We start from the raw sequence: 13,817 nt of genomic DNA, 5'->3' as shown, positions 1-13,817 counted from the left end.
ACGCTCGCTCCTCCACTGCGGCTCTGCTCCGAAGGCTGCACTGGCTCCCTAGTACCCAGGCAGGCCAGAGCAACAAGCTTCTCCAAGAGCCAGGCTCCCTGGGACTGGGGAATTTGCGACTCCGGTCACACAGGGGCACCTTCCTTCCCCTCCGTGGGCTGTCCATCACGCTGCTGCCAACACCTGCACTACGCTGAGCCCGACCCCCCGGCCAGCCGTGAAGTGTCTGACTCTCAGCCCAAACTCGCCCCGTCGGGCCCCGTGCGCTGCTGGGGCGGCTGCAGGGGGTCGGGCACAGCTGCGCTCGGCCGACAGAGGGCGCCGCGGAGCCGCCGCCGACAGAGCACCGCGCGCGGTTCGGGCCCGACTCGCCGCCCCCAGAGGTGACCTCCTCCAGGGCCTCTCCCTCCTCAGCCACTGACCTTCCTCAGTCCCCCCCCACCCGAGAGCTGCACACCCTCATCCACTCACCCGGGCAGCCCCATACGGGGATTACTGCCCGTCTAACTGCTGCTCAGCCTGGGGCCTCCCAGCACCTCTGACGCACCAGGCACCTAATAAATGTTTGCAAAGAAGAAAAAAACAGAATTCTGCCATCCCCGCAAAGCAGGTGAGCTGGAGCCCCTCACTCAGCAGGTCTTAGTTTTGTGTCTGCTGAAAGGATGAATGAACACACACAAAAAATGAACGCAGAGAGGAGCCTGTGGCAGTGCACACCTTCAACTTGGGGGCAGCCTTTCTGCACGATCCAGAATGTGTTATTTTAGCCACTGGCCCATCCAACCCTTAGAAGATCCACAGGACTATGCAAAAGTTTCAGGGGAGAACCGAGACTTGGGGCAGGACAGCCAGCCTTGGGAGTCCAGTAGCTCCAGGCAGAGACAGACACAGACATCACTGAGAGGAGGCAGCAGCACAGGGAGGGGCGCCTTCAACAGGGCCTGCTGCACCTGAGCCCTGCACTCAGGCTTAGAAAGTTGGGGACTAGGTCTACCTGGGGCCCAGTCAAGTGGATCCCTAGCTCTGTGACCCTGGACCCATTATGGACCCCGCCTGAGTACCAGGACGCTCATCTGTAACATGGTATTAATAGGGCATGAACATGTACGTTGTCAAGGTTAAAGGAACTAGTATGCACATGCCACTCAGCCCAACAGCAGGCACAGAGTGACGGGACTGTAAAGGCCGGTAGCCATCCTGACAACAACGTACTGTGTATGTCATTCTTCCATTCAACAATGTCTGCTAAACACCCTCCTCAGTGCCTGGCTCTGAGGAAACCAAAGGCAACATGAAAGACGGTGTCTGCCCTCGAGGCACAGGGAGGGCAGATGCTTCAACCAGCAGTTGCTAGACTCCACCAGGTGATGCCTCACCTGCCCAGGGCATTCTGGAAGGCTTCCCAAAGACAGTGACTTGGGTAGGATTGGTCCCACTTACTGATGAGAAGCCCAGGCACAAACTGGCTGAGAGCCAGTGCCCACCTCAGCACCCAGTGCACAGCCCATAGAGGCCAGTGGGCGCCAGGCCAGGCCTCCTACTCTAAGTTCTGGGGATACCTCAAACGTCCCTGGCTTCTCAGGGTCCCAGGACTTAGGGTGGATGTAAAGAATAAAAGACATAGAGTCCCATGGGTGCAGCAGGGCTGGGGATGCAGAAAACCAAGAATACACTCTGGTGGCAGGGCTGGGGCTTACCTGTAGGTTTTGAGCTCTCCTGGAAATGGCAGCTCCATCCCTGACCCTCTTATCACAGGCCACCAGCCCTGACTCTTCCAAGCCATGCTTGGTACTACAGTGTGTTTTCTAAATCACACATGGGAACATACCCTCTCCACACCTAACACACTCCCTCAATGGCCCACTGTCCTCACAGCAAGCCCAGCTCTGACCGGAAATCTGCCTATCCCTGCCTACAGAGATACCTTCTTCCTTCCCCAACCAGGAAGGCCTAGCCCATTACTACACAGGTGCCAGGCACCATCAGGCCTCTCTCTGCCTCCTGGCGCTGGCTCCTCCTGGCTCGGGTCCCATCACCCCACCCTACCCACCCCTCCAGTGCCTCCCAGCTCCCTCCTACCTGATCTTGCTCTGGCTGCCCCTGCCTGCTAAGGGGCCACTGATGTTGCTCTCCTGGTCAGCATCCCGGTCACGATCTTTCTCCTCTTGCAGCCGCTGGAGCAGCAGCTGGTGGGGGAGGCTTCTCAGCGAGGGTCCAGGAGAAGCTGCCGGCTGCGCCTCCCCCTTCAGGTTGATATCGCTGGCTGAGCGCTGCAGAGGCCGAGGGGATGCCAAGCCACTGGGGCCAGCCAGTCGCCGCCGCTTCGCATAGCTGGGAGTTTCCCTGAATGGTACTGGGGTAAGGAGGCATAGTTAAGACTCTGAACAGGCAATTCGGTGACCAACTTGTCCAGTTTGCCCAGCCTTTCCAAATTTTAAAACTAAATCCTGTATTCCAGGAACTGCCTTGGTTCCAGGGAAACCAAAAGAATCGGCCACCCTATGAATGAAGCTACCACTGAGGGGCCACATCCCAGTCAAACTGCCTCTCACTCTACCTTCGGAGGTAGACGCCTGCTTCTCCTCTCAGCCAAATAAGGCCTTGAGGATGCTGAGATATGCTCTAAGAACTGCATTTTACAAGCTTCAGGAGAGACAAAACAGGCTACATGTGACAAATATCACCAGAGTACTGCTGAACAGGACCATCTGCAGTTAACTATAACCAGGGAAACTGTAAAAGACATTTTAGACCAGGGATCAGCAAACCTTTTCTGTAAACAATTGGGTAGTAACGGCTTAAAGCTTTGCAAGCTACATAGTCTGCATTGTAATGACCCAACTCTGCCACCACGGCATGAAACGCCACAAACAACATATAAGCAAATAGGTGAGTTTGTGTTCCAATAGAATTTTACTTAAAAAGCAGATGGCGATTAAAAAATATGACCCAACTACATGCTACTTACAAAATAACCACTTTAAGTTCAAAGACACAAACAGGTTGAAAGTGAAAGGATAAAAGAAGCGACCTCAGCGGGGGCCGTGGCTCACCCTGTGATCCCAGCACTTTGGGAGCCCAAGGCGGGTGGGTCACGAGGTCAGGAGTTTGAGACAAGCCTGGCAAGCATGGTGAAACCCCGTCTCTACTAAAAATACAAAAATTAGCTGGGCGTGGTGGCGGCACCTGTAATCTCAGCTACTCAGGAAGCTGAGGCAGGAGAATTGCTTGAACCCAGGAGGCGGAGGTTGCAGTGAGTCAAGACCGTGCCACTGCACTCCAGCCTGGGCAACAGAGCAAGACTCCGTCTCAAAAAAAAAAAAAAAAAAAGAGAGAGATCTCATGTAAATAGTAACCAAAAGATAGCTGGGTGGCTATATTAATGTCATACAAAATAGACTTTAAGATAAAAACTGTAACAAGAGACAGAGAAGGACATTATATGCTGATTAACAATTATTAACAATGTACACACCGAACAACAGAACATCAAAATATGATACAAACAACACCATTTAAGAGAGGAATAGACCGTTCCACAATACTAGTAAAAGACTTTAATACCTTACTTTCGATAATGGGTAGAACAACTGGAGATCAGTTAGGACACAGAAGACGGAAACCATTAGACCTAATGACACATACAGAACATGCCACCCAACAAGAGCAGAATATAGTCACCAATTCTTCTCAAGTACACATGGAACATTCCCTAGGACAGACTGTATGGCCACAAAACAAGTCTCAATAAAGTTTTAAAATACTGAAATCATACAAAATATCTTTTTCAATCACAATAAAACAAAGCTAGAAATCGAGAAGTAAAAGAAAACTGGAAAATTCACAAATATGTGGAAATTAAACACCATACTCCTAAACAAGCAATGTGTCAAAAAAAGAAATCAGGCTAGGCATGGTGGCTCAAGCCTGCAATCCCTTTACTTTGAGAGGTCAAGGCAGGAGGATCACTTGAAGTCAGGAGTTTGAGACCAGCCTGGACAACATAGTGAGACCCCCATCTCTATTAAAAAAAAAAAAAAAGAAGAAAAAAATAGCCAGGTGTGGTGGTGTACCCTGTAGTTCCTACTACTCAGGAAACTGAGGTCAGAGGATGACTGGAAACCAGGAGGTTGAGGCTGCAGTGAGCTATGATCAAGCCAGGACACTCAGCCTGGGCCACAGAATGACAGCCTATCTCTTAAAAAAAAGAAGAAAAGAAAAGAAATCATAAGGAAAATTAGAAAATGCTTTAAGACAAATGAGAACAAAAATACAGCATATGGAGCAAAGGTAAGGGAAATGCATAGCTGTTAACACTTACTTTTAAAAAGGAGAACAATCTCAAATCAATAACCTAATTATGCATCTTACTCAACAAGAGACAGCCAGGATCAGTGCCTCATGCCTGTAATCCCAGCACTTTGGGAGGCCAAGGCAAAAGGATCACTTGAGCCCAGGAGTTCAAGACCAGCCTGGGCAACATAGTGAGACCTTGTCTGTATGAATGAACAAATGAAAGAAAAGAAGAGGCTGGTTGCGGTGGCTCATGCCTGTAATCCCACCAATTTGGGAGGCCAAGGCGGGCAGATCACCTGAGGTCAGGAGTTTGAGACCAGCCTGACCAACATGGAGAAACCTCATCTCTACTAAAAACAAAATTAGCTGGATGTGCTGGTACATGCCTGTCATCCCAGCTACTCAGGAAGCTGAGGCAGGAGAATCGCTTGAACCCAGAAGGTGAAGGCTGCAGTGAGCCAAGATTGTACCATCCCACTCCAGCCTGGGCAACAGGAGCAAAACTCTGTCTCCAAAAAAAAGAAAAAGAAAAGAAAAGAAGAAACTAGAGAAAGAAGTGGGAAGGAAGGGAGGGAGAGAGGGAGGGAGAGAGGGAGGGAGTAACTCCAGAAAGAACAAACCAGACCAGCAAAACAAAGGAAAGCTAGCAGAAGGAAGGAGACAGTTAACATCAAAGCAGAGATTAGAAAAACGGTGGAGAATAAAAAAAAAAAAGGTTGTCTCTTGGACAATACGAACATAATTGACCAACCTTTAGTTAGACTGACTAGTAAGGAAAGAAGATGGACAGAAATAACTAAAATCACAAATGAAATCTGTGGTCTTACTACCAGTATTACAGAAGTTAAAAAGAAATGTGAGATAATACTATGAACAATTATATGCCAACAATTGAAAGCCAGATGAGGTGGGCAAATTTCTAGAAAAACACAAATTACCAAAACTGACTCAAGAAGAAACAGAAAATTTAAACAGACCTATAATAAGCAGAGATTGAATCAGTAACCACAAACCTCCCAATGAAGAAAAGTCCACCACCAGATGGCATCACTAGTGCACTCTACCAGAAATTCAAAGAATTGACACAAATTCTTCTCCAACTCTTCCAAAATAATAGAAGAAGAAGGAATACTCCCTCATTTCATGAGGCCAATATTATCCTGATACCAAATCCAGATAAGGGCATTACAAGAAAAGAAATCTACAGACCATTGTAATCAATATAATACATCACATTAATAGAACAAAGGGGAAAAAAAAAAGGATGATCAGAGCCGGGCACGGTGGCTCAAGCCTGTAATCCCAGCACTTTGGGAGGCTGAGGCGGGTGGATCACAAGGTCAAGAGATCGAGACCATCCTGGTCAACATGGTGAAACCCCGTCTCTACTAAAAATACAAAAAATTAGCTGGGCATGGTGGTGCGTGCCTGTAATCCCAGCTACTCGGGGGGAGGCTGAGGCAGGAGAATTGCCTGAACCCAGGAGGCGGAGGTTGCGGTGAGCCGAGATGGCGCCATTGCACTCCAGCCTGGGTAACATGAGTGAAACTCCGTCTCAAAAAAAAAAAAAAAAAAAAAAAAAGGATGATCATTTCAATTGGTGCAGAAAAAGTATCTGCCATAATCCAACATGCTTTCATTATAAAAACACTCAGAAAACTAGTAATAGAGACTGGTAACTTCCTCAACATGATAAAGGACCGTTATTAAAAATCCATAGTGCTTGCTTCAGCAGCACATACACTAAACGTGGAATGATACAGAGAAGATTAGCATGACCCCTGCACAAGGATAAAATGCAAATTCATGAAGCATTCCATATTTTTAAAAAACACACACACAAACAAAAAAAAACATGCACAGATAACATCACATGCAATGGTAAAAGATGGAATGCTTTCCCCTTAAGATCACGAACAAAGCAAAGATGCCTGCTTTCACTACTGATATTCAACATTGTACTGGAAGTTCTAGACCGACAAAAATAAAATTTAAAAAAGGCACCCAAACTGGGAAGGAAGAAGTGAAACTATCTCTATTTGCAGATGGCATAATCCTATATATAGAAAATCCCAAAGAATACACCAAAAGAACTACTAGAGCTAATAAACAAATTCGGCAAAGCTGTAGGGCACAAGCTCAGCACACAAAAATTACTTGTTTTTATACAACAGCAATGAACAATCCAAAAAAGAAATTAAGAAAATAATTTCATTTATAATAGCATCCAAAAGAAGAAAATACTCAAGAATAAATTTAAGGAAATAAAAATATCCGTATACTGAAAATGGCAAAACACTGCTTAGAGATGACCTAAATAAAAAAAAGGACATCCCATGTTCATTAATTGGAAGACCATAGTGTTAAAATGCTAATGTCACCCAGAGTGACTGACAGATTCAATGCAAAATTCCAATGTCCCTTTTTTTACAAATAGAAAAGCAATGTTCAAATCTATATAGAATTGCAAGGGGCCCTGATGAGCCAAAACAACAACAAAAAAGAAGAACAAAGTTGAAGCACTCAAACCTCCTGAATTCAAGTCACTAAAATGCTGGGCACAGTGGCTCATGCCTGTAATCCCAACACTTTGGGAGACTGAGGTGGGTGGATCACCTAGGTCAGGAGTTTGAGACCAGCCTGGCCAACATGGTAAACCCCATCTCTGCTAATAATACAAGAATTAGCTGCGCGTGGTGGTGCACACCTGTAATCCCAGCAACTCAGAAGACTGAGGCAGGAGAATGCTTTAACCTGGGAGGTGGAGGTTGTAATGAGCCAAGATCGCACCATTGCACTCCACCCTGTGTGATAAGAGTGAAACTCCACCTCCAAAAAAAAATAGAAAGTTACTACAAAGCTCCAATAATCAGAACCATGTGGTATTGGCGTAAGAACAGACATGTAAACCACTGGGATAGAACTGAGAGTCCAGGCCAGTGCGGTGACTCATGCCTGTAATCCTGGCACTTTGGGAGGCCGAGGCGGGCGAATCACACGGTCAAGACCATCCTGGCCAACAGGGTGAAACCCTATCTCTACTAAAAATATAAAAATTAGCCACGTGTGATGGCATGCACCTGTAATCCCAACTACTCAGGAAGATGGGCCAGGAGAATCGCTTGAACCCACGAGACAGAGGTGCAGGGAGCCAAGATCTCACGATTGCTCTCCAGCCTGGGTGACAGAGCAAGACTCCATTTCGAAAAAAAAAAAAAGACTTGAGAGTCAAAATAAACCCACATATCTAGGATCAACTGATTTTCAATAAGGGGGCCAAGACCATTCAATGGGAAAAGAATAGTGTCTTCAGTAAATGGTGCTCGACAATTGGATATTCACATGCAAAAGAATGAAGATGGCACCCTACCTCACATCGTTAACAAAAGTTAACTTAAAATGGATCAGTGACCTAAATATAAGGGTGAAAACCATAATATTTTTAGAAGAAAACAAAGAGGGTAGACCCTTGTGACCTTAGATTTGACAACAGACTGTTAGCTATGACACCAAAAGCATGAACAACAAAAGAAAAAATATAGATACATTTATCAAAATTTAAAATTCTTGTACATTAAAGGGCATTATCAAAAAGTGACAAGGAGCTGGGCGTGGTCCCAGCACTTTGGGAGGCTGAGGTGGACAGATCACGAGGTCAGGAGATTGAGACCATCCTGGCTAACATGGTGAAACCCCGTCTCTACTAAAAATACAAAAAATTAGCTGGGCGTGGTGTCACATGCTTGTAGTCACAGCTACTTGGGAGGCTGAGGCAGGAGAACTGGTAGAACCCAGGAGGTGGAGGCTGCAGGGAGCCGAGATGCAGCAGAGATTGTGTCACTACACGCCAGTCTGGGTCACAGAGCAAGACTCTGCCTCAAAAAAAAAAAAGGAACAAGCATCTCCTATGCTATAGAAAAAATATTTTAAAATCACACATTTCATACAAGTTTAGTTCTCAGAATGTACAAAGAGCCCTTACAACTCAACAACAACAAAAACCACCCAATTTTAAAATGGACAAAGGACTTGACTTTTCTCCAAAGAAGATACACAAATGGCCAACAAACACATGAAAAGAGGCACAGCATCATGAGTCACTAGGGGAATGTAAGTAGAAACCACAATGAAATACTATTTCACACTTACTAGGGTGGCTACAGTCAAAAAAAAAAAAGAATAGTAACAACTGTTGGTGAAGATGTGAAGAAATTGGAAGCCTCATACGTCACTGGTAAGAATGCAAAATGGTAGAAAATAGTTTGGCGATTCCTCAAAAAGTCAAACATAGAGTTATCATATGACTCCAAAATTCCCTTCCCAGGTATATACCTAAGATATTGAAAGTAGGTATTCAAACAAATACATGTACACACACGTTCAGAGCGGCAATGTTCAAAATGGTAAAAGGTAGAAACAACCCGCCTTTCCACTGACAGAGGAATGCATGAACAAAGTGTCATTTACCCCAGCAATGAAACAGTGTTCCACCATAAGGAGGAATATGGTGACACACCCCACAAGGCGGAGGAAGCTCAAAAACACGTTGAGCAAAAGAAGCCAGACACCAGTGTCACATGTTATATGACGCCATTTACGTGAAATATCAAGAACAGGTAAATCCATAATCCACAGAGACAGAAAGTGTTAACGGCTGACAGGGCTGGAGGGAGAGGGTAATTAATGCAGAATTATTGCTTAATGTGTCCAGGGTGGTCTTTTGTGGTGATGAAAATGTTCTGGAATTCCAGAGACTTGGCTGCACAACACTGTGAATATACAAAATGCTACGGAATCACGCTGGCCTGGGAATGATCTCTGCCTCCTTGCCTCTTGTCACATTGGGCCACTCTTCGGGCCCACGTTGGCTCTTACCCTCTCTCATGCACACACCCCCAGGCACAGCTGTGTTTTCACGGGCATGATACCACCCTGGAGAAGCATTTCCCCAAGGGACTCATCAAAAGCACTGTGGGATACCGATTACACCCCCAAGCCAGGGGCCCCATCCATGGCCTGTCAGTCTGGAGGGGCAAGCAGGGCTGTCACGCCGCAGCAAGGTATCCTGTCCCGTGAAGGGTGGACACAGGCCTCAGTCTACCAGCTCCTACTGGGTGGGACCTTCCCACCAGAAAAGGCAGCACTTCCTCCCAGCTCCTCTTCTGTGTACAGGCACCACCCTGGGGCCCCAGTGGGGGTAGGACATGGCAAGCCATGACTGTCACATCCTCGGAGCAAACGTGTACAGATGGCATGAGAGTGACAAAGGCAGACTGAATCAATCAGGTCTGAATTAACCCCCCTGTGCCTCAGTCTCCTTCTCTGTAAAACAGTCTAATAATCACTCCTTGGGGAGTTATTGAGAGGGTGAATTGAGATAAGGGGCTGGTATGAAATCCTGACAAACATGTTGCCCCTCTCGTGTCTGTGTGCGACAGCTGAGCAGGTAAGGGTGTTGTTGGCCCCTGGAGCCAATGACCACATCAGGACAAACTGACGCAGGTGCCCGTTCCTTACCACTCAGGAACGGTGTATCTAACCCTAACCAAGCAAGCACACCTGGGTTGGATGGCCAGGAAGTCACAACCATGGTGACCCCAAGAGCCCTGGGGTATCTGTCCACAGCACACAAATAAGGGGCTGATGGGGTCTTCCCGCCCTCCCTCCAAGCCACTAAACCAAGGCCACCAGCCAGAGTCCAGCCCCACCCAGAATCAAATGCCACAGGAGGCCACAGGGAGAAGGGGATGCTAATGACCGTAAGAGACCATGTTTCACTCAAGAGAAGCTGAGGTGCAGAGGTCCTAGACAGCTTTCTCATGGTTAGCCAACTACAGGCAGAAAGGAAGGCCTCACACATGCATAAACCAGGCTCCTCCAAGGCTAAGGGCCACCTCCAAAACATTCCCCAGCCCAAATCAGCAGTAACTTATCCCTTGCTTCTTATGCAAACCCCAAACCTTACCACAGTTCTCCCTGACCTGACCCTGGACTCTGACCCTACCCATCCGACTGGCCCAGTTACTTACTCAACACACACTTCCCTACAGTGGCCATGAGAGGGTCTGCCACAGCCTCAGGTGGTTCAACTGTTAAGGTGGCCCTGACACAGCTTGGGGTGGAGGGGCTCAAAACCAAGCCTTACAGAGGGATGTTCAGGGGGGCCCTTAAACATGAACCTGACCTTAATCTTCACCTCCGTCCAAAATTTGACTCCAGCCCTGCCCATAACCTCACATTAGAACCAAGTGAGATTCCAACCCTTACAACTGCCCCAAACACTTGCTGCCTCACTGTCGCTTCAAATTAAAACAAAAACAAAAGTTGAGGACACCTGCAAGTAAACACGCGTGGCAGGAAGGGGATCCTGGGAGTCCGTGTTCCAGAGAGAGGCACAGGCAGAAAAGCCTGGCCCACCCAGGACATGTAGGGATCAGCAAGGGAGCTCCTGTGCAGCCACGTGGCTGGAAGGAGCCTCTGGCCAGCAGCAACACTCCCAGAAGGGAGCCTACCCTCTCCCGCAGCCATGACAGGATGGTCCCAGCCTAGCACCACACCCGCTACAGACCTCCCAGAGGCTCAGGTGTCCCAGCTGAAGCCACACGTGTGTCTCCTGGTTTTCCTTCCAGGACCGTGAGTCGCACACACACCAGGCTTTCCTCTACATGCAGGCAGCGGGGGCCCAAAGCTCTTGCCCTGAGGATGGCTATGGCACGATTCCCAGCCCCATTCTGCTTTCCCATCACTGTTTTGTTTTCTTTACGTGTCATTTGTGATCTTTTCATGTTGACAGCTTGCTATGGACCACCTAGACTCACTCTTGCTCCAGGGTGAAGTCAAACCCATCATCCCCATGTCTCCAGCTGGCCCTTCCTAGGATTTAATGGGAAACAGGGACTCTGACCCTAACTTCAACCCCACTCCCAACCTACGCTGCCCCCTAAGCCCAATGCTAGCCGCAGCCCACAGCCCAAACCTCACCATGCTCCCCTCCCAGACCAAAACCAATGTCCACTCAACACAGGCCCTTCCCTTGGCCTGTTCCTCATGCCTACAGTGGCCACCCAGACATCACTGACCACACAGAGCAGATGTAGGGTGTGGGGCCCCTCTGTTACATCACCACTGACCCCCATATCTGCTGGGCCCCAGAAAACCACATGAACCTACATTCAACAGGGACACCCAGGTGGGCAGAACTCACCAACATCCGAGTCTTTGTGGGTCTTGATGACCTCTGCAAGCTCAAAGTTCCCTGCGATGATGGCCACCTGAGGGAAGTGGGAGTCAAGGTGTGGAGGGGCAGGGAGGGGGCTGAGCAGTGCCAGGCTTGCCTCCCCAGCCAGCCCCAGCTGCTCCTTCTTGAGCTCCTGTGTGGAGTCTCCCTTGATTGGGGGCCCCAGAGACCCCAGCCCATTCCTCTTCTCTACTGACACACACTCCTGTAACTGGGATGCCACAGGCATGCCCCATAACTAGAGTGACCCGCCATCTGCCTGGGACCGAAGGGCTAGCAGATAGGAGAAAGTCGGAGCTAAAGCCAGCAGTCCCAAGCAAATGGGCACACTGGTCTGTCCCAACATGCAGCCGCGTTCACCATGTTTCCAGTCTCAGCCAAGGCCCTGCCGCTGCCCAAGCCACTAAGCTCATCCCGCTTCCCATGACCCTGTATCCAGTCTTCCAACAAGCCCTGGAGTATCTGCTTCCAGATGTGCCCAAACCCACCTGGCAGCCCACTGCTGCCTTCACTGTCCATGACCACACACCTCAGCAGCCTGACTACTCTTCCTGCACCTCCCTCCTATTGAAAATAGAGTTCTGGGCCAGGCGCAGTGGCTCAAGCCTGTAATCCCAGCACTTTGGGAGGCCGAGGCGGGTGGATCACGAGGTCAAGAGATCGAGACCATCCTGGTCAACATGGTGAAACCCCGTCTCTACTAAAAATACAAAACATTAGCTGGGCATGGTGGTGCGTGCCTGTAATCCCAGCTACTCAGGAGGCTGAGGCAGGAGAATTGCCTGAACCCAGGAGGTGGAGGTTGTGGTGAGCCGAGATCGCGCCATTGCACTCCAGCCTGGGTAACATGAGTGAAACTCCGTCTCAAAAAGGAAAAAAAAAAAAAAAAAAAAAGAAAATAGAGTTCTGGCTCCTTTCCTGGGCCACAAACCCCTACGATATTCCCCTGACTTCCCAGCAAACTCCAAGTCACAGAGACCACATCCACCTGGTCATCTGTTCCAACCGACCTGGCCAGAGAAAGGGCTTGGAAACCTCCTCTGAATTACCTCAGCAGCTGGGACCACACCCCCTTTCCAGTTCAGCTTCTGCACCCCTGCTGGTCTCTCAGTGGCTGAGAGGGGTCAGACCCACACCTGCCATCCCAGTCTTCTCGTCCTCCCCACCCCTCTGCCCCCAGAGCCCTTCCGACCCTCCTCTCTCCCTGGCAGGGCGATGAAGGGAAGGAACATCGACACCAAGCACCGCCTCACGTGCTGGGCCTGCCCCCCCCACCTCCTCCTGCAGCAGTCCTGGGGGAGGTGCTCCCTTAGGACTTTCCAGGGAAGAACCAAGGTTCAGAGAAGTCAAGTCACACGCCCCAGAGACAGACACCTCGGGGGCAGCCTTGCACTCCTGTAAGCCCCCGCTGTACCTGGAAGGCCGTCTGGCTGTTGTAGTTGCGGACATCCCTGTTGGCTCCACGGAAGAGCAGGACACGGGCACAGCTCTCCTGTTGGCGGGAAGAGGAGGTCACAGCTGGGTGGCTGGAGAGACCATCTGAGCACAATAGCACATGTGCACACAGGAACACACACATGGTGCGTGTAGGGCACAGGCCCACACACACACACACACACACACACAGACTCACACCTATGCGCTCAATGTATACCTGAGTGGCACAGGGACAAGCTGGTAGGTATACACATCCAGGGATCACCTAGCCCAGAGGGCCTAGATGTACCCAATTCATACCTGGCTATCCAGAACACACGTGCACGTGTGAAGCACTTGTGTCCAGAGAACACAGGTGCATACATAGGCCTATGAGGCTGTGCTGTGACCACAACTCTCTGCAGAACCCAGAGCACACGTATGCACAGTGCACACAGGCATGCACATACACAACCACTGTACAGGATCACCTGTGTGCACACACACGTACGCCCCCCAGCACAGGCAAGTACATCCACACTCCCCAGTGCACACATGTGCAGCACACGCAGTCACACCTGGTTGTAGAGGGCACAGATGTGCAGGGCTGTGTTCCCTGAGGCATTCTGGGCCCCCATGTCTGCCCCGTAGAACAGCAGGTGCTCCAGGTGCTGCACGTGCCCGAAGCGGCAGGCCTAGGGGAGGAGAAAGGTGCTGCAGGGTCCCTGGGCAGAGGCTAGTGCAGGGCTGTTGGCCCCACAGGGGCGCGGGGTGTCCCTTATGCTGTGCTGAGGTGCAGGATCCAAGAAGTAAAGAGACAGGACACTGAAGAACTGCTGAAGAGCAGCTGGACTCGGTGGGCCACGCC

At 49.4% G+C, this 13,817-nt stretch overlaps 1 protein-coding gene and 1 non-coding gene across 7 annotated transcripts in view; one reads left to right on the top strand and one right to left on the bottom strand.

Annotated features, from left to right (window-relative positions):
• Positions 1–13,817, bottom strand: part of SHANK3 (SH3 and multiple ankyrin repeat domains 3) — a 55,161-nt gene that overhangs the window by 35,198 nt on the left and 6,146 nt on the right. For all 6 annotated transcript variants that reach the window (XM_032266239.1, XM_032266242.1, XM_032266244.1 and 3 more), the window contains 4 exons: positions 13,528–13,644; positions 12,948–13,025; positions 11,501–11,567; positions 2,080–2,353 (listed from right to left, as the gene is read on the bottom strand). In XM_032266239.1, the coding sequence (XP_032122130.1) occupies positions 2,080–2,353; positions 11,501–11,567; positions 12,948–13,025; positions 13,528–13,644 (536 nt within the window). The remainder of the gene's footprint in view (positions 1–2,079; positions 2,354–11,500; positions 11,568–12,947; positions 13,026–13,527; positions 13,645–13,817) is intronic.
• LOC116541812 lies at positions 6,016–6,122 on the top strand. The gene has a single exon (XR_004264960.1). It is a non-coding gene; the product is annotated as a U6 spliceosomal RNA (small nuclear RNA).

This window comes from Sapajus apella, unplaced genomic scaffold (assembly GCF_009761245.1).
Source record: "Sapajus apella isolate SASKATOON/1434 unplaced genomic scaffold, GSC_monkey_1.0 scaffold156, whole genome shotgun sequence".
In the NCBI taxonomy this organism is placed as follows: domain Eukaryota; kingdom Metazoa; phylum Chordata; class Mammalia; order Primates; family Cebidae; genus Sapajus; species Sapajus apella.
The sequence above is the reverse complement of the archived record's forward strand: the minus strand, read 5'-3'. Positions and strand labels throughout refer to the sequence as shown.